Consider the following 24,522-nt stretch of genomic DNA (forward strand, 5'->3'; position numbering starts at 1 on the left):
TAGGGCTGGTGCACTCGCCAGAGAGACAGAAAGTGAGAAGTCACCCCCCCAGGGGGAATGGCCACACCACAATCCCTTCTCCTCCCTTCTCTCAGGATTTCGGGCAGGCATGCACACGCGCCCAGCATGAGTTTTAAGCCACTAGGTCCGGGACTCGAACCACTGTCGACTGCATGGGAGTCCAGTGACATAGCCATTACGCTAACTGCTGGTCTCCCAAGAACCATCTCCTTTATCTGTGCAATCTCAGCCCGCTTGCCTCCCCTGGCTGGTCAGGGCTCTAACTGACCTCTAACTTTGCCCAAAATGGGAGCTAGACTCAGAGATGGTGGGGTGACTTGCCCAAGGTCATACAGCTAGCCAGGAGCAGGCCAGAATCTGAATCCAGGCTGATGGACTCCAGGCCCAGTACTCTTCCTATAGCCAAGCTCAGAAGGGAACTGCTGTCAAAGCTTTAATTGACCCTGCCCTCACCCCCAGAAGATTTTTTTTCACTGAATCCCAGAGTTACTAAGATTTTTTAAAAAAGGAACTGTCTGTCCCCTTAAGAAAAAAGAAAAAAAGCATAGAAACCTCTAGTAAGCTTTACTGTTCTCCCTCTCAGAGGGTTTTTTGAGTTTTCAAAATGAATGGAGCATGGCTGTCTTACTGAGGAGTCTTTGATTTTCATATAATATAAAATAGCTATAATATATATGCTATGTGATAGCTGTAATGGACCGCTTCTGTAATAGCTATAATACATGTGCAATGGGACAGCTACAATATAAAGCTTACATAATAGCTATAATGGTTTCTGTTTGCTCATTTGTTTGTTTGTTTGTTTGTTTTTTTACAGGCAGGATCTTGCTCTGTTGCTCAGGCTGCCCTCAAACTCTTGATTCTCCTGTTTCAGCTTCCTGAGTAGCTGGGATTACAGGTATATGCCACTACACCCAATGATAATGACACTTTTATATTCTTATCGTTCTTTTACATTTTTCCCAGAGAGCACATGTACTCACCAGAGAGAGCTAGAGAGAGAGGGAGAGGGAGAAAGCATCCCTCAATGTGGTGTGGTCATGCTGCAATCCCTTCTCTTTCCTTTCCCATTAGGATTTTTGGGTACATGCACACATGTGTCTGGTGTGTTTTTCAAGTTGCTGGGGCCAGGATTTGAACCATATGGTTAGCCGAGTGGGACCGGCTCCCTTATCATCTATGCCATGGTGATGGCCCTTATATAATTATTTTAAATGACTTTATTAAAGTATAATCTATATATCATAAAAATGCTCTCTACCTTTATGTTTTAAATTATTATATACTTTGTATATTTAAAGACAGATATTTAGAAAATGAGACATTGTTTACAACTCAGGACAAGTCTAGACCGTGTGGGCTGTTGTAAGCACTGACTTACCTTGGGGACGGGCTAAGCGCTCTGAGATCCGGGGGGGGCAGGCTGCAGGATGCACTGGCTGCATTCTCAGGCCTGAGCTGAAGCTCCTGTGCACAAACAACTTATTTCTTTTTGAGACAGATTTTTTTATATAAGATGCATGTGCTTGCCAGAGGGAGTGAGAGAGAGAAAGCAAGAAATTATCCCCAGGGGTGATGGCCACTCTACAATCCCTCCTCCATTCTCCTCTCGGGATTTTGGGCATACATGCACATGTGCCTGGTGTGAGTTTTAAGCCACAAGGTCCAGGGCTCAAACAGCAGTCAAGTATGCTGGAGTTCAGTGACGGAACCATGAGCCATCTCCCGGTCCCTGAAAATTTCTCCTTTAGAGAAACTTTTGTTCTGTTCTTCAACTGATAGAATCAGACCCGCCTAGTCCAACTAAGATCATCTCTTTTTCTCAAAGTCAACTGATTACAGATGTTAGTCACAACTACAAAATACTTTGACAGTGACACCTGGATTATTATTGGATTGAATAATGGGGGCTAGAGCTTAGCTAGGCTGACACATACGGCGAACCACAGCACATGCTGAAGTTCCCATTTCCCCAGTCCACTGTGATGTGCAAAAACTAAGGAAGGCAGCTGGAACCCAGGAGGGCCTGTCCTCGCCTTGGCCCAGGGGGCATAGGACTGTCCTGAGGGAGAGTTAAGAAGGGGCCAACCAGTTGCAGCTCGGTCTGTCTCACAAACCTTGGCGTACTCATTTAACCTTGAGCACGTCATCTAAACTCTTGAGCGTCTGTTCCCCAGTTTTCAAAATGGGGCTACAGATACAAGCTGACAGCATTGCCCACTTACTCTTTCATCAGTCATTAGATATATATATATATATACACACACACACACACACACACACATATATATATATATGCATATATTTTTATTTTGAGAGATTTTTTCTATAGGGTGTGTGCGCTCGCCAGAAACACAGAGAGAGATGGAGAGACAGAAAGCAAGAAATCACCCCCCGGGGGGATGGCCACACTGCAATCCCCTCTCCTCTATTCTCCTCTTGGGATCTGGGGCACGCACGCATGCATGCCCAGCCTGAATTTTAAGCCACCAGGTCTGGGACTCGAACTGCAGTCAGCTACTTGGGAGTCCAGCGACATAGCCATTACACCATCAGCTGGTCCCATCAGTCATTAGACATTTATCACTTGCCTACAGTTTGCCAGGCACTGGGTGCTTGGGGCAGGAGGGTCAAATGAGGCAACAACAATGATAAAGTTTAAGGGCTTGCTTTGTGTCATGTATAGTTCCCTGTGCGTTACATGGATTAATCCTTTTTTTTTGGAGAGGTTTTTGCTATAGGGCGCGTGCACTCGCCAGAAAGACAGAGAGAGACAGAAAGACAGAAAGTGAGAAATCACACCACAGGGGGGATGGCCATGCCACAATTCCTTCTCCTCCATTCTCCTCTCGGGATCTTGGGTACACATGCACATGCACCTGGCGTGAGTTTAAGCCACCCAGTCTGGGACTTGAACCGCAGTAGATTACATGGGAGTCTAGTGACGTAGCCACTACGTCAATTGCTGGTCTCGGATTAATCCATTTAATCCTCATACAAACCCTTGTGGGCACAACTGTGATCTCATTTTATAGGAAAGTAACACTCCAAAAACATTTGGATTCTTTTCTGTTTAGTTTTGTTATACGTGCTTGCTGGAGAGAGAGAGACAGAAAGTGAGAAATCAACACCCAGAGGGATGGTCATGCTGCAGTTCCTGCTCTTCCACTCCCCTCCTGGAATATTGGCCACACACATACACATGTCTGGTGTGTTTTTCAGGCCACTGGGTCTAGGACTTCAACCGTGAGGTTGGCCATGTGGGATTCAGCCACCTGAACTACCATGCTGCTGGCTGGCTCAGTATTTAGCCTCCTCCTTTTAAGGGAGTGAGGGGCATGATTCCCATGAACATTTCTTTGAGTTTTATCTTCCTGCTACTTCTCATGAAGGAGGGAGAATGATGAACTTCAAATCCAGGCTGCTGGTGGGCATGTCAAATGTCACCTGCTTTAGAAAATAGCTGGCAGTTTCTCAAAAGAATAAACAGGGCTGGGTCCAAAGCACAGCGGTTGAGTGCTGTACAGAGGAAGCTGGGTCCCACACGGCTAACCATGGCTTGAGTTCTGGCTCCTGCAGCGTGACAAATACACCTGTACCTGTGTGTCCAGGATCCTGCTGGGATGGAGCATTGGAGGGAAAGAATTGTAGCGTGCCTGGGCCCTGTTGGGGGTTCTCTCTCATGTGCACGTGTCCTCCATCAATCAATCAATCAAGTGAATATCTTTTTTTAAAAAAGCTTAAATATAGAGCTACCAGGTGACCAGCAGTTGATACTGAGGTATAGACCCAAGGGAACTGAGAACACGTGCCTTCACAAAAACTTGTACAGTAATTTTCATAGTAGCATTATTCATTCTAGCCCAAAGGCGGAAAGAACCCAAGTGTCCATAAAAGGATAAATAAAACAAATAAGTAATGAATAAATGAGTAAAAGGACAAATGTAGTCTATAAATAGCAATTAATACAATAAAATTGCTTAATAAAAAGCAATGAAGTATTATACATGCTATAATATGGATGAACCTTAAAACGCATTATGTTAAGTGAAAATCTCTAAAAATAGGAACTAGACTAGTGGTTGTTTAGAGCCAAGATTGGCCCTAAGCCTATGAGGCAGGGTTATGATAAGAGTTTCTTTTCAGAGTGATAAAAATGTTCTAAAATTGATTCTGGTAATAATTGTATAACTCTGTGAATATAGTAAATGCCACTGGGGGCCAGCAAAAGGGTTGGTGGTTAAGGGTGCTGAATTCCCACATGGCTGACCTTGGTTCCAGTCCTGGACCTGGTGGCTTGCTTTCTCCCTTTCCCTTTCTCTCTCTCTCTAGTCAAATTAAAAAGTAAGATAAAATAAAATAAGTGGAATGCAATAAATGGATAACTCTTTAAAATAAATAAATAAAAATAATAAATGCCATTGGATCACACTTTAAGTGAGTAAATTATATGGTATATAAATTACATCTTAATACAACTGTTGGTCTGGCCCCATACCCTAGTGGTTAAGGGAGCTAGATCCCACATGGCTGACTATAGTTCAAGTCTTGACCCCAGTGGCTTGAGTAACATGCCAAGTGCATGTGCCTAAGTACCCCAAATCCCAATAGAGGGAAGAAATGGAGAAGGGATAATGGCATGGCTGTACCCCGTTGGGGGTTACTTTCTCTCTCCCCATCTCCATATCCTTCTCTCTCTGGCAAGCACGTGCCCTCTGGCAATTTAAAATAAAAATCATTACCAAAAAGTTCCAAGCTCTGTTCCTCACCAGCCATATGTCCTTGAATAATGACCTTCCTTCTTTCAACCTCATTTTCTGTATCTGTAAAATGACCATATGAGCATTTACCTCATGAAGTTACTGTGATATTCTTGTGTTTGCTCTCCCCCCCCCCCATGAAAGAGAGAGAGAGGAAGGAGGAGAGACAGAGATAGGTATTCTTGACAGGGTCTTACTAGGTTGTCCTCCTACCCCAGCCTCCCAATTTGCCAGGACCACAGGCATGCACAACAGCATCTAACATGTTCAGGTTGGCCTGAGAATTGAACCTGTGCCTTCCTTGCTGCACCATAGCTGGCCATGGCTGGGTGTGTGGGTGTGTAAGAATTATTTATTTAATTTAAAATATTGTTATTTTAAACAAATGTTTATTTAATTTTATTTATCATTATTATTTTTTAACTTGCTACAGGACATATACAGTCAGCAGTGAGAGAGAGAGAGAGGGAGAGGGAGAAAACAAGCTGCCAGGTCTGGGACTCGAACCACATTTGGCCATGTGGGAGTCCAATGCCTTAAACCACCATGCCACTTGCTTCGTTATTATTATTTTTTTAATTCACTACTGGGCACATGCACTCACCAGAGAGAGACACTCGCCACAGAGAGACAGAGAGAGAAAGATAGAGAGAGAGAGAGAGAGAGAGAGAGAGAGGGAGGGAAAGTGAGAAAGCAAGCCGCCAGGTCCGAGACTTGAACTGTGGTTGGCGATGTGAAAGTCCAGTGCCTAAACTACCATGCTACCTGCTGCCCCATGGCTTGTGGTGTTTTAGTGAGAAGAGCTACATGGCCACTTAGCACAGAGCTTGATACTTGCTAAGCCCTTGATAAGTAACAAATAGCTATTCTTTACTGAGGGTTCACCAGGACCTGGCACTGCTAAGTCCGTGATCCCATTTAATCCTCAAAGTGCTATTGTGCCTATTGTGTAGTGGGGGAGACTGAGGCTTAGAGAGGTCCAAGCGGAGGGCTCTGAAAGATGAAGCGAGGACTGGAGCCCAGGTCTGCCTGACACTCAAACTTGGGTTCAGGGCCACAAGGCAACCCCAGTTTCTGCAGTTCTGCCTTTGTGTCTGTACGGTCTTTTTGATTATTCTGACCCACTTTGTCACAGAACTTCATCTACCTACCTGCCTCCTTCCAAATCAATGGTTCACCTTCATCTGGCTAGAATGTTCTCCAAGGTCTACCACGCCCCCAGAGAAGCTGCACAAAACACTCAGATCCACAGCTCCAGCCTCTTCAGTCCTCAGTCCCTGGGGAAAGAGCTCCAGCTTTGTGACTGGCTTCCAAGATCCAGCTGCCACCGCCTAGTTTGCAGACCCCTCTCCACTGTAGTCTCATCATCTGAAAACATGCATATTAGGATTATATTAATTTGCCAGGATGTTGGAAGTTCGCTGAAAGACCCCAGAGCTATGCAATGGGGTTCTCCTGGGACCCCCCCGCCCCTTGGCAGGGAGATGGCAGTCCTGGCCCACACCCAGCAAGCTTCAGAACCAGCTGTGCTGAGGCAGCGAGTGCTAAAAATAAAAGTCACGTCCTGCAGGGATATGGGCTGACCCACCGGCAGATGGGGGTGGGGACATTCACCATTGCCAGCACGCCCCACCAGCATGTGCATGCCTGTGTGTGTGTGTGTGTGTGTGTGTCCTTCCCCCAGCACAAGGCCCCTATCCCCAACTACATGGAGCTGGCTATGGGCCACGTGCAGTGGGGGGGCCTGCTTCCTCCCACGAGGCAATGAAAAACGTGCTCTAGTGTTGTCCAGTGGAGACAGAACGTGAGCTACATGTAAGTTTCTGAAGTTTTCAGTAGTCACATTAAAACATACAAAAAAGTGACATTAATTTTAACAACATATTTTATTGAAAGTTATCACATTCTTCAACATAGTATCAATAGAAAAATAGTAACGAAATAAACTAAATTTTTTTTTTTTAATACTCTGTCTTGAAAACCTGGTGGTGCTTCAGGCCGGCAGCACCTCTCAGTTTGGAGCAGCCACACATCAAGAGCTACATTAGTTCCTTGGGGCTGCCGTAACACACTTCCACACACGTAGCAGATTTACTATCTTACAGTTCTGCAGGTTAGACGACTGGAATGGGCCTAAGGATAAAAATGGAGATGTTGACAGGACACTGTTCCTTCTGGAGGGCAGTGGGCAAGGTGCGATGAGGTTTAGATGCTCATCAGAGAGGACCCTGTCATAGGCCACTGCAGCCAAGCCACTGGCCCGCTGTGTGACCTTGGCCAGTGTCCACCCCCCCTCTGACCTCGCTACGCGCACGGTGGTCAGTGGTCGGCTGTGAAGGTTATCATAGCATTGGCACTGGGTTTTCCAAAGAGGAAGGTGCCTTGAGACTAGAGGCCTGAGGAAAGGAACCGAGGAAGAATGCTGTTGGCCCAGATGGCTGTATGATGCTGCTGCTCCAACCCTGTCTGTGCCCCCTGAACGTGCTGGGCTTAAACAAACACACACGGCCCAGACGCTGAGGCGGCAAATGAGATCCAGGTCCTGGCAGCGTCATCGCAGCAGCAGCAGCAGCTCCCCGGATGCCATCCTCCCACTTTCTGGAGCCTGGTGTCAATCCCACCCAAGTGGCTCCCTCCGGGCAGAGCACTTCAGGCAGGGGGTGTCTCCCCTGGGGAGGAATCCTGGAGAAAAGTACTGCAGCTGGTCTGGAAGGCCTGGCACATCTCCTTGGACTCCCTCCTACTCCCCCAAACCACTGCAGAGGACAGTACTACAGAGGGGAGCTCTGACTGTGTGACCTGGGGGAAACTGCCTGGCCTCTCCGAGCCTGCTTCTTCATCTGTAAAGTGAGGAAATGATCTTTCTGTCACGGAGAGAGCGAGGGCGAGGGCGAGGGCGAGAGCATGAACACCTGAGTATGAAGTGTGGATCCTGATTCTGCCAATTTTGGACCGGGATTGAGCAATTACTTCACTTTTTGTAGTTTCCATGTCTGCCTGTAAGAAGGGGCTAAGGTAGAATAGGATTATTAAAGGGGAAAAATGAGAGCATTAAGCAGTAATTAATATGATTCTAATTATATATATATATATTTTTTTTTTTTGAGAAAGGTTTTTGCTATAGGGCACATGTGCTCACTGGAAAGACAGAGACAGAAAGCAAGAAATCACCCCCAGTGGGGATAGCCACACTGCAATCCCTTCTCCTCCATTCTCCTCTTGGGATTTTGGACATACATGCACATGCACCTGGCATGCGTTGCAAGCTGCCGGTCTGGGATTTGAACCACAGTCGACTCTGTGGGAGTCCAGCAATGTAACCATTATGCCATCTGCTGGTCCTGATTCTAACTATACTTTAGAAAGTCTAGATATATACATGTGCATGTTTCTAATCACCTTTTCAAAAAGACAAGGTAACTTACCACCACGTTCCCACTCGTACTCTCCAGACACGGAGCTCATGGGTGATTTTATTTCTTCCGTACTTTACTTTTGTAGTTTCCCAGTTTTTCTATAGTACGTGTCTCTTACGACAGTGTCTCTCAAAATTGGGTTTTAATCAAGTAGCATTATCTCCTTTAGTATGAAGAATTATAATATGCTAAACGTACAAAAATGGATTTCCTGTAGAAGATGGGTCTAAGATTTCTGTTTCTGACAAAAACAGCAATTTTACAAAACATACTTTTTACTTAACCTCAATTAGCAAGTTGCTATGTCTTTTCAACTCTGCCCTAATAATATCTCTGCCTTTTATTTCATTCTCTATTCCTACTGTCGCCACCCTAATCCAGACTTATATCATGACTTACTATGAATTTTCATATCATCCCAACTGGCAATCTGGCTCCAAGCTCTCACCAGCTGGATACTAGCAAACCCATCCTGTATACTACGTCCAGGCTGACATTCTTAAAAAGTTTCTTGCCTGTTACCCATTCAGTTATAAGTCCTTTAATTATTACAGGCCATCCATAGGACAAATCCTCAATGGTTAGCCTAGTATCCAGCTCTGTAACTGCTCCCTCTCATGTCCAACTTCTTTCTTATAAATTCAACTACAATGCATGTTTAACCCATAATTCCCTTATAAAAGGAAAGAATTAAATATATTTTAAGCTATACATAAAATGAGAATATAACTTGAATTGTGGGCTAAATTTTTAGATCCCTTTGATCAAATTCTAGCTAGCTTAGAGTTAAATGTTCACATTTCATGCTACTTCAAATGAGCTACTTTTGCTAATAGTTTTTCAACTTTTGGCAGAACACGTAGGAGGATGTTTTTAACACTAGCTAAGCTCTTGCATCTGATCTTTCTTGTAATCTCAAAGTCAAGAGTTAAGTTAGTCTCAGTACACAGTTACACAAAAACTCTGCCCTATGGTAACGGAGAATTTATACTGTGTCTTCAAGCATGAATTTTTTATATAATTCACTAAAGCAGTTTGTCAATCTTGAAAAGGATTATTTTTACTGAACAATATTTAGTACCTTGCCAGAAAAATAATGTATACATTCTAGAAGCACAAGCTAGGGAAATTTATTCATATATTTTAGTCATGAGCACTTTACTTATTCATCTACTATGGGGGTGAAAAAAAAATAGTTCTACTACCAAGGAGAACTGAGAAGATGAGATCAAGTGTCTACGCTCTAATATCCATTTCAGGTATAGTTAATTTATCAGTTATTTCTCATGGCTTCTCTGGAGCTCTTATTCTTCATTAATCCAAGGGGGCTGAATAATAGATAAAGGAAAAACACATCTCCTTAAATTTATAATTTATGTAGAAATCACGCAAAATCCCTATGAGTAAGAAAGGGGCAGACAGGCAGATAAAACTTTTAGAAAGCATGAGAAACAAAAGCTTGCTACTGGGAACCATGTCTTCCTCTCCTTCGATCAGAAGAGAGTTCAACCCATGTTTTCTTAGTGCTTATGTGAAGTTAAATTTCTTAGTGAGTTCTGAGATGTAGTCCAATTAATTCCATATTTTTTTTTTTTGAGAAAGGTTTTTGCTATAGGGCACATGTGCTCACTGGAAAGACAGAGACAGAAAGCAAGAAATCACCCCCAGTGGGGATAGCCACACTGCAATCCCTTCTCCTCCATTCTCCTCTTGGGATTTTGGACATACATGCACATGCACCTGGCATGAGTTTCAAGCTGCCGGTCTGGGATTTGAACCACAGTCGACTCTGTGGGAGTCCAGCAATGTAACCATTATGCCATCTGCTGGTCCTGATTCTAACTATACTTTAGAAAGTCTAGATATATACATGTGCATGTTTCTAATCACCTTTTCAAAAAGACAAGGTAACTTACCACCACGTTCCCACTCGTACTCTCCAGACACGGAGCTCATGGGTGATTTTATTTCTTCCGTACTTTACTTTTGTAGTTTCCCAGTTTTTCTATAGTACGTGTCTCTTACGAGCAGAAAGGAGCACTCCAAGGCATAAATAATGGTTGTCCTTACAGTCAGGGTTGTCAAGGCCACGGGGTGCGGCCAACCTGGGTGGTGCCCACTGCTCTCGCCCTGCAACCTCTTTGCAGCTGAAGACTCCAACCCAAAGCAAGCGTCAACAGGAAGGAAAGTAACAAGAAGCAAACACCCTGGTTTCTGGGACTGGACAGTGATGCAGGGGCAGAACGTGAGGCTTTGTGAGGCCAACCCAAAAGGGAAGGTAGCTGGTTCTCATCCGGAGGTGGCCCTGAGGACACTCGTGTGCCATGATTTGGGACTGGCTGAGGCTGGGGATGGACTGGAGCGTGGAGACCCTGTCAGTATGTTGGATCTCTCTCTCTCGGGGAATAAACAAATCTTTTTTTTTTTTTTTCTTTTGAAGAGGTTTTTTTTGTTTTTTTTTGCTATAGGGCACATGCACTCGCCAGAAAGACAGAGAGACAGAAAGCGAGAGACCACCACCAGGGGAGATGGCCACACCACAATCTCTTTTCCTCCTGGGATCTTGGGCACACATGCACACGCGCCCATCATGAGTTTAAGTCACTGGGTCCAAGACTTGAACTGCTGTCGACTTACATGGGAGTCCAGCAACATAGCCATTACGTTAACTGCTGGTCTCAACAGACCTGGTTTCTAATACCAGCTCTCCCTCCCCTTGGCCGAGACACCTGGCCTCCCGAGCCTTAGTTTTCTAATCTGTAAAAAGGGATTAAAGGGTGTCTATCTCATTGTGGGAGTGAGGGGCCAATGGAAGGGAGGATTTGTCTGCCCGCATCTTGCCTCCCCGACCCTTGAGTCATCTGTAAAGGATCAGGTGTTTGGTGCATTTAACACAGGGCTTTGCTGGGCTCTGTTGGAAGATGAATTACTCAGTGTTTTACATCATTGTCTCAACCTGCTGCTAATAGGCCCAGGGGTTAGCTGGCAGGCGCTTTAGAGAAAGCAACTCTGCATTTGATATCTTCTTTGCTCCAGCCCATCTTCCTTCCTGTCTTCCCCTCCACTGTCCTGCAACACAGACCCTGTCTATAGCCAAGGCTGCTTCCCATCTCCAAGTGTGTACTCTCCCCGACAACTCTATCCTCTACATTCTAAAACATTTTTTAGGCTGAATTTAAATGCCGCCTCTTCCATGAGGGCCTCCATGCTTTCCCCCATGGATCTGGGATTCTATGCTTTCTCTGAGCCTTTCTTACCTTCAGTCATAATGATCTGTGTGCCTGTTTCCCTCACTGAATTAAGAGTTGCTGAGGGCAGGATGCACCTCCTACCTTTCTCCTCACTAGCATCTAGCTCATTAGATGACACATACAGGGGTCAACAATGCTTTGCTGAAAGAAGGGCTGCAGCTCTCACTGAAAAGAAGATTGTTTTTTCCCACCAGAAATAAGCAATTAAAGGTACAGAGTGGCCCAGCCTGGGGGTGCAGTAGGCAGATCCGAATTGCAGTTCTGGAAGCCACACGGCCAGCCAGGAGTTTGGTCTTCGAGTCAGCTTGCATACGCACTGGGTGCACACGAGTGCACGTGCCCAAGATCCTGACAAGCTGCAGGCTGGGAAAGGAGGATCTTGGCATGACAAGACCCTCTTGAGGGTGCTGCTCTAGTCTAAGTAAAATTAAAACTTTAAAAAAATTTTTAAAAAACGTGAAGAGAAATAGTCTCTCACAGTAGCTTGTCCTACAAATCGCCCTTGAGCTCAGCCCTCAGTGACCAGGAGACAGGATGGAATCTGCTGGTGCAGCGGCTCTGAGCTAGACCGTCACTGGCTATATCCCCTCAAGGGGAAGAGAGCCGGTCCCCATTACGGACAAGTGGCCAGCAGCGGGGATGGAGAAGCCGGGCCTGTCTGTACGCCATGGAGCTCACAGTAGCTTGTCCTACAAATCGCCCTTGAGCTCAGCCCTCAGTGACCAGGAGACAGGATGGAATCTGCTGGTGCAGCGGCTCTGAGCTAGACCGTCACTGGCTATATCCCCTCAAGGGGAAGAGAGCCGGTCCCCATTACGGACAAGTGGCCAGCAGCGGGGATGGAGAAGCCAGGCCTGTCTGTACGCCATGGAGGGTGCGGTGCGCAGCACTAGTCTCCACTACTGGGCCTTGTGGGAATTTGGTGAGCGGGGCAGGGCTGGGCGGTGTGTTCCTCAGTTCTCAACTAAGCAGGCTGAGGCGTGATGAGATGCCAGGGTTAGAGCTGGTGGGACCCGACTTTTGTGATCTCCTGGGCCCACCGTGCCATGCTGCTCCCTGTCCTCCTCTGATCCTCCCAAACGCTCAGCTAGGGAGAACAGGCAGGGTTGCTGGTCCATCTGCAGATGAAAACACTGGAGGTTCAAGGTGTGAAAGCTATTGCAACCCGAGCAAGTCAAGGAAGAGCATGTTGTCGGGAAGGTTGGAGGGGAGGGTAGCAGGGTCCCAGCCTGCAGCCCTGAGGGACAACAGGAGGTCTCAGGGTCTCTGGGAAGTTCGGTGAAGGCTCCCAGGTGAGAATTCAGGTAGGTAGCGGTGCCCGGGGCTTTTCTCTCTCCAGGCGCTCCTGTGTGGCCTCTCCTTTGAGAGTCACAGTCCTAGTGAGGAAAGCAAGTGGTTGGGTCTCCCCATCACAGAAGAGAGAAGACTGAGGCCAGAGGCGATGCTCCTGCCAGCTGACCGCACTCTGACACCCCCTACAGAGCTGACGCCACCACCTGAACACAGCAGTGACCTTTCCACACTTGGCTCCATGCGATAGCCCCCATTCCACGCACTTCATGAAAACTTGAAAAGAGATTAAAAAAATTTCTTTGGTTTTTATACATATTTGAAAGGACAGGCTCGGTGGTTTAGAGGCCGTGACCAGTCATCTGAGAGAAGTAAATAGCCTGGCTACTTAGACGGCGAGGGATTCTGGAAGCACTGGTGGTGGGGTCTCCCAGCAGCGAAAGCAGGAAGTTTACGCCCCTTTCCTCTGGCCACCTCTGGTAGCTCACGGTGACCTGGCTTCACCTGGAGGAGGTGATGGGGAGTCTCGCGGGTGGAGGCACGGGGTGCAGAGGCTGTATGAGCTCCTGCATGCTGGGAAGCAGGGCTGCCAGGCCTCGGTGGCATCCACCTGCTGGTTCTGAAGCGGCAAGGGGAACCAGGAGGCACGAGGTTCCTGACTTTCTGGGCTAGAATAACCTTAAAGGTCTTCAAATCCAATCCCCAACTTGATGTTTTTTTCCCACCAGTGTAGCCCTCTGGACTTCCTGTCCACTTCCTGTGATGAGGAACTCAGTCTGGGTGTGACAGCCCCTGGTCCCAGTTCTGACCATGGGCAGGGAGAGAGCAAGCACATTTCTCAACGTGGTCCTCAGTTTCCCAATATGGCCCTCAGAGACCTTCCTGGCCTGGGAGCATCTCTGATGAGGTCTGGCAGCTTCAGTTCACCTTCAGGGCTCCAGGCCTGGTTCCATTTTCTCCACATTTTGGTCAAAGTCCTCCTCAAACTCAGAGCTAGAGTGGCCCCCAGGGCCTCCCAGTGTTAAGTGGCTGGTGGTGAGGAACCAATATGTCCCCCTCCTTCTAGGCCCTCACCACCCAAAGCTGATGGCCAGCCCTGGCCCATCCTTGTGCCCTGGAACCTTGGGTGCCAAAGGCAGGACATCTCAGTCATCTTGCTAAGCCCCCCAGTCTGAGTTGGAGTTGCCTTGGGAAGCCGGCCTGCCTAAGCACTGGTTTCCACGATGCACTTGAGGAACATGGTGTCATCCTTCACATAGGCGTGCTTGGGCGACTGCAGCCTGCTGAGGGGGAAGAAGAGGGGGCAGCCGCTCGCCACATTGGTTTCACTCTGGGGCCGCTGGAAGGATGCTGAGCTCAGGTCGGGCCGGAAGGCATCAATGGCATGCTCACGGTTGTTCTGGTCCAGCAGCATGAAGGTGACCTGCAGGGCAGCGGCAGATGGGAGGTCAGGCCTGGCTGAGCCCCAGAGCTTGGAGCCCACTGCTCGAGCTCAAGGCCAGGCTCCACGCCCATTACCCCTGTAGCCCCTCAGCTAGGACTGACTGGGAGTCCAGAGCAATGCAGGGACCACACCTGGTGCGCAGCAAGGCCCCAGTGAGTGACAGCACCTGCTATTCAGAGCAGGCTTCAGGGGTTTCATATGATTAGGATCAGAGGTTCAGTCCAGCATGAAGGATGGGGAGTTCTGATACCACAGACAAGTCTGCTCGGCACTGAGGGCTGCAGGGGGCACTGAGGCACTGACTAGGAGGCTGGTCTCAACAAACTCGATAACCTGGCTCGGAACACTGGAATCATCAACCACAGCTGGAGAGTCCAGGCACAGGGCGGAGGAGTGAAGACAGGCAGCTCTTCCACTAGGGACTGCCGATCAATGCCTTCCAATAGCGATGGAGCTTCTGGTATACACAGAGCAGGCACGTGCACCCCGAGAAGCCAATGGCCTGGAAGTGACACGAGCCCATCGCCCAGACACATACCCCTGAAAATGCCCTCCAGGAACCTGAAAAGGATATCTTAATGGCTTCCAAGTTTGGGAAATTAGGAATAAAGGTGAAGATCATCTATGTGTATGTTTTGTGTGAACTTGTGCGATTGTGGATTGTATGATAAAAAACTATCTTCCAAAGCAAATGTGCCATTTTGCTTCCCACCAGCAATGAACACGAGTTCCTGTTGCTCCCCATCCTCACAAGTATCGTGTGTTTTAGGACCTGGTCATTCCAATATGTTTGTAGGGTCCCTGCCTCCTTCCCTTTTTTTTTAAAATCCTGCTGGTCCACCAGGATACAAAACCTCCTCCAGGAAGTGCACCCTCTTTTTTTTTGATGTTTTTGGAGAGGTTTTTGCTATGAGGCCTGTGCACTTGCTGGAGAGACAGAGACAGACAGAGAGACAGAAAGCAAGAAATCACCCCCCACGGAGAACTGTCACGTCACAATCCCTTTTCCTCCATTCTCCTCTTGGGATTTTGGGCACACATGTACACGTCCCCGATGTGAGTTTAAGCCACCGAGTCCAGGACTCAAACCGTGGTCGACTACATGGGAGTCCAGGGACATAACCATTACGCCAACTGCTGGTACTAGGAGTGCACCTTCTTTTTTTTTTTTTTTTTGGAGAGGTTTTTGCTATAGGGCACGTGCACTCACCAGACAGACAGAGAGAGACATAGAGACAGAAAGCGAGAAATCACCCCCCAGGGGGGAATGGTCACGCCGCAATCCCTTCTCCTCCATTCTCCTCTCGGGATCTTGGGCACGCTCGCACACGCGCCCGGCGTGAGTTTTAAGCCACTGGGTCCGGGACGCGAACAGCAGTTGACTATGTGGGAGTCCAGCGACATAGCCATTACACTAACTGCTGGTTCCCGAGTGCACCTTCTTTATGCTGCCATATGCACTGCCCTTCAGGAGTGCTCGGACCCAGATACTTTAGCTCCTGGATTCATGGTACTTGAAGGAGCCTTGGCTACAAGAGCTCAGCCTCTTGCTTTTATAATAGAGGAAACTGATAATGCAGACAGAGCCAGGGACTTGCCCTGGTCACGCGGCCAGTTCATGGCGACACTAAGTCTAGGACCCAGGTTCCTGCCTCGCCACCATCCCCCCTACCTCCGCCCTGTCCATACCTTGTTCCTAAAGGGCCACGGCAACAGAGCATCGTACTCCCCTCTCATGATCACGATGAAGAGCGACAGGTGGGTCCTCTTCCCCGTGCCGTCCCCATTCAGGTACAGACGCAGGCATAGCTTGTAGCCATACTTGGCAGTGTAGAAAGCTGGAATGCAGAAACCAGAGTTAGCCAGGAGGCAGGCGGGAAGGGCTAGACTGCACATGAAGACTCCGGGACCCGGCAGTTAGGCATATCCCAGGTCATGGCTTAAAAAGTAAAAAAGTAAAAAAGCAGGGCTAGCAGGTGGCATAGAGGTTAAGTAACTGGATCCCACATGGGCAGCTGCACAGTTTGAGTCCCAGACCCAGCAGCTTGAAAATCACACCAGGCATAATGCATGCATGCCCAAAATCTTGAAAGAATGAAAAAGGGATTGCAGAGTGGCCATCCCACCGGGCATGATATCTCACTTTCACTGTTTCTCTCATGCACATGCATACACTTTATAGCAAAAACCTAATAATAATAATTATTGTTGGGGGCCGGCAGGTGGTGTAGTGGTTAGAGGTGCTGGATTCCCACATGGCTAACTGTGGTATGAGTCTTGGACCTGGTGGCTTGCCTTCTCACTTTCCCTTTCTCTCTGTCTGATCAAATTAAAAAATAATAAGAAGAAATGGAATTTAAAAATAAATATTTTAGAATTATTACTTTAATAAGAAAGCTGGGGTTAAAGTCCAGTGCTCCTTTGATAAGACAGTTCAAGAGGTGCAGGGTCTGGGTGGTTATCAAGGCCAGCGGCTATCACCTGGCTAGCTGAATCACAGATTGTCCAGCCTCGCCTTCTAAGCTTCTGACTCAAGAGCACTGGGGTAAGGACTGAGAACCTGCATGTCTAACAAGTTCTCAGGGGACCCAACGCTGCTGGTCCTAGGACCCCACTTTGAGAACCACTAAACTTCACTGTACAGTCTGGAACCTGAGCTCAGGAAGGGCAAGTGGCTGGCCAGCATCTCATGGCATGCCAGGGGCAGAGCCAGGATGAGGGACTAGACTTTCTGCCTCCCGATATGGGCTTCTTTTTTTTCTTTCCTAAGATTTTATTTTTTATTAATGATAGAGCACAGGCACATATATGAGCATGAGAGAGGATCACCCTACACGGATCCTGGTCATGCCACGATGCCCTTCTTCCTTGTTCTGATCCTCCAGCCTGTCGAACCTTGGATACGTGTGTGTGTGTGTGTGTGTGTGTGTCTGGTGTGTTTCAGGCTGACAGGGCTGGGGATTTGAACTGTGGTTGCATATAGAATCCAACACCTCTCGAGCAGCACATTAGCACTGCACCACGGACCCGGCCCAGCCAGCACAGGTTTCCTTCTGCTGTCCTAGGCCAACTGGCCGGAGATTCCTAGAGGCTGGGGCAAGTGTGGCAGCTCCCAGTTCTGCTGCCTACCCTCAGCAGGGGCCCCTGAGGGGTGACTCATCCCTGGTGTTAAGTGCAGGAGCCTCTGAGGCTCCTTCCCTGGGAAGCTGACAGGGCCTTCCTATCCAGCAGCTGTCACCTTCCAGCAGAGGGCCCGTCTGGGAGGAGCTGAGTGGGGACAGGCTGACAGTGTGATTCATCTCTGCCCATTACGTGCTGGCAGGACAGGAAGCCACTGCACTGCTTGCTTTTTCCCTTTTTGGAGGGATGGAGAAACAGCCTCTGTGTAAGATCCGAGGCTGCCCATGAAAGGGGCTGTCCAGCAGAGTGGGGTGAGTGTGCTCCTGGGCATGTGGGAACCTGGGGCCTTTCTATGTAGGGAGCCTTGAGAGAATGGTATCCCACCAGTGTAGCACTCTCTGGCCCTCAGAGATGCTCTCCATGAGCCGCAGCCCTCCCATTTACTCCAACATGCAGGGGGCAAGGAGGGGAGAAGCAACACGTCTGAGTCCAGCTCCACACCTGGCTGCTGTGCAGCTTTGCCGTGGGGACTCATTCTTCCTGGGTCTCAGCTTTTAACATTGTTTACAAAGAATTACTTTATTTATTATTATTATTTAATTTTGCTATGGGATGCCTATGTTCAAGAGAGAGAGAGAGAAAGTGAGGAGAAAGAACTGGCTGGGGTCAAATAGCCCAACATCGTATGTGGTGGAGAGCCACGAGTCAGGGCTGGGCTTGCCCGCACCAGCCCACGGTCCTTGCAGTTCCTGACCATGCTCAGTGGCTGAATGGACATAGACTGGCTGTCAGAGGGGGCAGTTCTCACCGCTTGCTCCCTGGGCTCAGTGGGGGCTGGCTCCCCTAGCTGGTCTGTGAACTTGGGAGTGTTACCTGGAGAGAAAAGGCTGACAGTCCTGCCACAGGCTGACTCGTGGCACCGCTTGGTGACGTTGGTGATTTTCCATAGGAAGGTGCCATCGAAGGAGGCTTCCTCCATGAGGCGCAAGCTCTGCTCCAGCTTGCCCAGAGCCTCGTCTTTCTGGGCCAGGGTCTCTTGCAGCTCTGTCACCTGTAAGGAAGCCTGTTCAGCCAAGGACACTGGCACCCCGTTGGGGACAAGGCGGGGATGGCAGGATAAAGAACTAAATCAGCCCCAGGATGCTTTCCTGATCATGCCCCACTGAGCTCTGCCTGTCCTTTTCCTTCCTTCTCCACTGGGCAGCTCCTAGTCATTCATTAGGAATTCAGTTGGATGGTCCTTCCTCTGCAGTCTTAACCTCTGCCAAGCCCAGCTGGTCTCTCTCTCTACTCCGAGGCTTCCAGAGCACTGACAATGGCTTGATGAGGTGTATCGTTCTGCTTTCTTGCCAGGTGGTCTCTCCAGCTGAGGGCTGGGCCACGCTCATAGTCCATATCTATTAGTCTCAGGTAGTTTGGAGGTGCTGATCAATGTGAAAGGCACGAAGCTCAGACACATGTGAGAAGCCATTAAAGTTGCAATTGGCAGACTCTTCCTTTTTTTTTGTAAGTTGTTTTTTGTTTTTTTTTTTTTTGGAGAGATTTTCACTGTAGGGCACGTGCGCTCGCCAGACAGACAGAGAGAGACAGAGAGACAGAAAGCGAGAAATCACCCCCCAGGGGAGATGGTCACGCCGCAATCCCTTCTCCTCTATTCTCCTCTCGGGATCTTGGGCACGCACGCACACGCACCCGGCGTGAGTTTTAAGCCACCGGGTCCAGGACACGAACCGTGGTCGACTACATGGGAGTCCAGCGACATAACCATTACGCTAACTGCTGGTTCCCTGTAAGTTGTTTTTTTAAGTTTTAAAAATGTGGTTCTTTCTACGGTGCCTGGCATATAAGAGTGGAGCTGGGCAGGTGGTTGGTGAAATGAAGACAGAGTTAAACAGGGACAAGACTGACATTAGTGAAGGCTTTCTTCAGTTACACAAACTCAGCACCTGGCCCTTCTAGTAGGTTTCCCCAGTGAAACTTGAAAGTATACAGTTATTCTTGTGTGTGTTCAGGGAGAGAAACCAGGAGTGGGAGTGAGTATCCCTAATTCTCCTGATGAGAAAGCTGAATCTCCGAGAGGGACAGTGACTTGCTCAGACCTGCACAGCAAGTGAGTAGTGGAACAGGAACTAAATCTACGTTTAATTTGATAAGAGACAACGATGCAACCGTGCTGCAAAAAGTAATATCAGCATCAAGACTGGCTTCATTAAGAAAAATATAAGCTCTGGAATAAAGGTGGGGATGGTACCGTGGGACTGAGAACTGTCAGGTATGTGGATTTTCTGGAGTCATTCTGGGGCCACACTTCAAGAACACAGAACCTTTAGAGACTGAGTCAGAGTATATAAAACAGCAGGAAGTAACGTAATATGCTCTGATGAAGGGATGAAGGTGCAGGGACACCTTGCCTGCAACGGAAATGGCTGAGTAGGATGTAATCACTGACCAGCCACCTCTGAAGGGTTGCCTCAGGGACTGGAGGGCAGATCTGTCTGTGGGCCCTGAGGGTGAGGGCCAGGAAGGTATGGAGAGGCTGACTGATAAGGAAGAACTTGCTAATAGTGTGAAGTGTGCAGCAATGAAAAGAACTGCCCGGGAGGCGGTGTCCTGTCGGAGAAGGGGTTTGAGCAAAGGAACTGAGAGGTCGGAGACGCGGGGAGCCTGGATGATAGTTTCTAACTCAGTGCTCTTTTAGAAAGTCCTCAGACCCAGGGGAGATGTGCTGATGGGGGAGTGACTGCTCGGAGCAGGATGAACAACAGTGGAAAGTTGCCCCTGCCCTGGAGAAGACAGGGTGGGGCTGAGGGGCTCCTCAAGCTCACCCTCTCATGCTCACCCTCTGCTCCAAGCTCAGGATGCGCTCGCAGTCCAGCTGGCTCTGGTGGATGGAGGCAGCCAGGGCCAGGTGGGAGGCCTCCACCTCCTTGTTGAGGACGGCAACAATGTTCTCAAACACACGGAGCTTCTCCTCCAGCTCCGCCAGCAGCTTCTCCTTCATGAAGTGCTGTAGGACCAGCTCCTCCTGGCTCTCGGAGCAAGGGGCCCGATAGCAGTCCACCTCCAGGTCCCCCGCTACCTCCACAGCCGCCTGTAGCTGCAGGTCAGACAGGTTCCGCTCCAGGGCCATGGGTCCAGACCCTGCGCCAGAACCCAGCTGGGCCTTCCACTGCTTCATCAACCCCAACAGCAGGTTTAGGTGGGAGGCCTGGGACGTGACCTCATGCTCCTTCATGGACTGCAGGCTTCCCTGCCGAGAGAGCAGGGCTGATTAGTGAAAACAGGTGGAGGGAAGACTGGGGTGGGGGGGCAGTGCAAGCCCTGACGTCAATGTTCTCAAACACACGGAGCTTCTCCTCCAGCTCCGCCAGCAGCTTCTCCTTCATGAAGTGCTGTAGGACCAGCTCCTCCTGGCTCTCGGAGCAAGGGGCCCGATAGCAGTCCACCTCCAGGTCCCCCGCTACCTCCACAGCCGCCTGTAGCTGCAGGTCAGACAGGTTCCGCTCCAGGGCCATGGGTCCAGACCCTGCGCCAGAACCCAGCTGGGCCTTCCACTGCTTCATCAACCCCAACAGCAGGTTTAGGTGGGAGGCCTGGGACGTGACCTCATGCTCCTTCATGGACTGCAGGCTTCCCTGCCGAGAGCAGGGCTGATTAGTGAAAACAGGTGGAGGGAAGACTGGGGTGGGGGGGGGCAGTGCAAGCCCTGACGTCCAAGGTCACCAAGAACAGTGAGTCCGTCAGGTCCATTCACCCAGCAAAGGGGAGGTGCACTCTATACAGTGAGGAGATTCAGAAGGAGGACCTTGGCATTGGACATGCCCACGGTGAGCTGCCAGGCCTCTGAGGCAATAATCCCACCCTGCCCTGGGGCACATTGATGATTAAGAACCATGAAGAAGGGCGCGGGGTCATTTTAGTGATGCTATACCGTTAGGCGAGATGCTGAGAACAACCCTGAGTCCTGTGATGACTAAACAGTGGGATCTGTTACTTGGGAAGGTCGTTATATGAGAGACATGCAGAGGAACATGATATTATGGGGCAATCCTGGAGGGGCAGGCACAGAGAGGCCTGCAGTTCTGAGACTGTAGCTGACAGATCTCCTCCCTCACACTCAGATGCTTACCTTGAAGGAGCAGCCGACACCTGCGAAGGGGCATCTAACACCATCCTCGGCTCCCTCGGGGTGACCCTGAAATGACAACGGAGACACTGGATGCTATGAGAGTCCCTGCAGCCACACTGAGAGCTCTCTGCAAAGCACTAGGATCCACCAGGGTGGGAGCCAGATGGGCCACATGACCTGCACATGCTGGTCCCTGTGCCTGCCTGGCTGTAACCTTCTTTCAAACGGGACCAGGGTCCCTGCTGTGATCCTGAGCAGTGCTGCTGTCTCTCCTGCTGGGACACATTCCCCACAGCTCCGTAATCACCATCTACTCTTTGGTTGTCCCGCTGGTCATGGTGAAGGGCACGGCCGTGTTCCCGGTGCTGAGGCCTTGACTGGCACAGAGAGATCACTCAGAATATGCTGGCTGCATGAGCAAATGCCTCCTCCTCCTGAAGCCCACGGGGACACTCCTCTCACAGTGTTCACCTGAGTCCCCCTCAACCATCTATCTTGGACTAAAGTGTACTGCCCCCACCCCACTTCCCCTTCCCGAGAACATAACAGCCCTGGGCAGTGACACACAGGGTCTCAGCACTAACAGCGACTTGACCCTACTACTAACCTAGCCACGTAGGTCTGAAGAGTTCAGCAACACTTTCAAGCTCATCATTCTTCCTAGGGCTCGTAACAACCCTAGGGGGAAGAAAGGGCAGGCGTTTGTTCCCATTCTACTGCTAAAGAGACTGAGGCTCACAGAGGGGGAGGGATTTCCTCAAGGAGGCATAGATAGGAAGCAGCACAGCCACAGAACCCTTCCCACACCGTGTAACTACCTCTCATCAAGAGTAAGCCTGCAGGAGATGGAAGAAATTCACCTCCGAAACACATACAGCAAAACGCTTGGATCCAGAATAGGGACATGTGCCCCCTAATGTGTTCTGATCAGCGATGGAACACATGTACAATGGGTGTCCCATGAGATTATAATGCAGCTGGAAAGCTCCTGTTGTATAGTTGTTGGGGTGTCATAGTGCAACGCATTACTCATCTTTGTAGTAATGCTGGTATAAACAAACCCACTGTGCTGCCGTCAGATAAAAGTGTAGCACACACAATTATGTACAGCACATAATACTGTACTTGATAATAACAAATGACCAAGTTATTGCTTTATGTATTTACTATACTATACTTCTTTTTTACCACTATTTGAATTTTTTTATTAATATTTAAACAATTTTTTAAAAAACTTTCCAGAGGGCATATACACTCACAAGAAAGAGAGGAAACAAGAAAGCAATCTCCATGGAGCATGGTCACACAGCAATCCCTTCTCCTCCATTTCTCCCTTCTTTTGGGATTTTGGGCATGCACACACATACACCTGGTATATATGTTTTTAAGCTGTTGGATCCAGGTCTCAAACTGCATGGTTAACCATGTGGGATCCAGATGCCTTTACCACTAGGCCAAAGGCTGGCCCTACTTTTTATTTTATTATTTTAGAGACAGGGTCTCACTATGTTGCCTAAGCTGAACTTGAACTCGTTATCTTCCTGCCTCAGCCTCCTGAGTAGCTGGAATAATATGCATGAACCATCATGCCTGGCTACTGTTATTTTGGAGTACACGCCGACTTATTAAAAAAAAGAAAAGGGAGCCAGCTGTTGGCATGGTGGTTAAAGTGGCTGGATCCTACATAGCTGACTGCATAGTTCCCCAGATCCAGCAGCTTGAAAAACATGCCAGGTGTGTGTGCATGCATGCTCAAAATTCCGAAAGAAGAAATGGAGAAGGGATTGTGGCATGGCCATCCCCTGTGAAGGATACTTCCTCACTTTCTTGCTCTCTCTGGTGAGTGCATACACCCTCTAGTCAAAGAGACAAAGAGGGAAGGAACAAAGATTGCTGTAAAATAGTCTGTCCTGTTACACCAGCAGCAGTCTCACACATCTCGTGTCTACCATGTCTCTTGATCACACCAGTTTCTCTTGTGCTTGATTTAACCTTGTGTTGTTTGTTCATCATAGCCTTTCCAATGCGACGAGATATGGAGGTGGAAGACAGTGGTATTGACGATCCCTGTGTAAGCCTGAGCTAAGATATGCGTTTGTGTCTTAGTTTTTAATGACAACAAAAAATTTTAAAAATAGGAAGTTTCAGAAGTAGAAAAAAAATTTTAGAATAAGCATATAAAGAGAAAATATACTTATATAGCTATATAATGTGCGTTTTAAGCTTAATGTTATTACAAACAAGTTAAAAAGTCAAAACAACTAAAAAGTTCATCAAGTAAAAACGCTAAACCAAGGCAAAGTTAATTATTACTGAAGAAAGAAAACCTTAAAGAAAATTTTAGTGCAGGACCCACAGTTGGCATAGTGGCTATGTCGCTGGACTCCCACATAGTCTAGTCAACTGTGGTTTGAGTCCCGGACCTGGTGGCTTAAACTTATGCAGGGCGCGTGTGCATGCATGCCCAAGATCCCAAGAGGAGAATGGAGAAGAGGGGATTGCGGCGTGGCCATCCCCCCTGGGGGGTGATTTCTCGCTTTCTGTCTCTCTGTCTTTCTGGTGAGCGCACGCGCCCCATAGCAAAAGCCTCTCCAAATAAATAAATAAATAAATAAATAAATAAATAAATAAAATTTAGTGTAGCCTAAGTGTATGGAGCTTACCAGTGTATTATAATTATATAATAGTGCATTCCATTTAGTAATGTGCTATACAGATTTGTAGCCTAGGAGCGAAAGGCCACACCATTTAGCCGAGGCGTGTAGTCGGATGTACCACCTAACTTGTGCAGGTGCACTCTATGACACTGAACAATGATGACGTCGTCTCACATGCCGTTCTCAGAATGTATCCTCATCCTAGGCAACAAACGATTGTAAACAGAGAGCTCTCACAATGTAATAGGAAGGCAAATAAACAAACGGGCAAAATATTGAACAGATATTTTACAAAAGAAGATATACAAGTAACAAATAAGATGCTCAATATCATTTGTCATCAGAAAAATGCAACTGATAACCACAATGAAACGTCACTCACCGGAATGGCTAAAATCAACCAGAGTGACTACCAAGTTTTGTTGAGGATGTGA

The 24,522-nt window shown here is 48.4% G+C and overlaps 1 protein-coding gene across 8 annotated transcripts in view; it reads right to left on the reverse strand.

The window, feature by feature from the left end:
• Positions 1–6,648: 6,648 nt before the first annotated feature.
• Positions 6,649–24,522, reverse strand: part of TRAF1 (TNF receptor associated factor 1) — a 55,261-nt gene continuing 37,387 nt past the window's right edge. For 5 of the 8 annotated variants that reach the window (XM_027774571.1, XM_006155493.3, XM_006155494.3 and 2 more), the window contains 6 exons: positions 21,432–21,497; positions 20,635–20,937; positions 20,142–20,249; positions 18,176–18,353; positions 15,872–16,020; positions 13,024–14,161 (listed from right to left, as the gene is read on the reverse strand). In XM_027774571.1, coding sequence (XP_027630372.1) covers positions 13,943–14,161; positions 15,872–16,020; positions 18,176–18,353; positions 20,142–20,249; positions 20,635–20,937; positions 21,432–21,497 — 1,023 coding nt within the window. In that variant the 3' untranslated portion in view covers positions 13,024–13,942. Of the gene's footprint in view, positions 7,792–13,023; positions 14,162–15,871; positions 16,021–18,175; positions 18,354–20,141; positions 20,553–20,634; positions 20,938–21,431; positions 21,498–24,522 lie in introns of those variants that run through there. The other 3 variants (XR_003550562.1, XM_027774573.1, XM_014590512.2) reach the window with 3 other exon arrangements.

Source organism: Tupaia chinensis, unplaced genomic scaffold (assembly GCF_000334495.1).
Source record: "Tupaia chinensis unplaced genomic scaffold, TupChi_1.0 Scaffold000455_1, whole genome shotgun sequence".
NCBI lineage: Eukaryota > Metazoa > Chordata > Mammalia > Scandentia > Tupaiidae > Tupaia > Tupaia belangeri.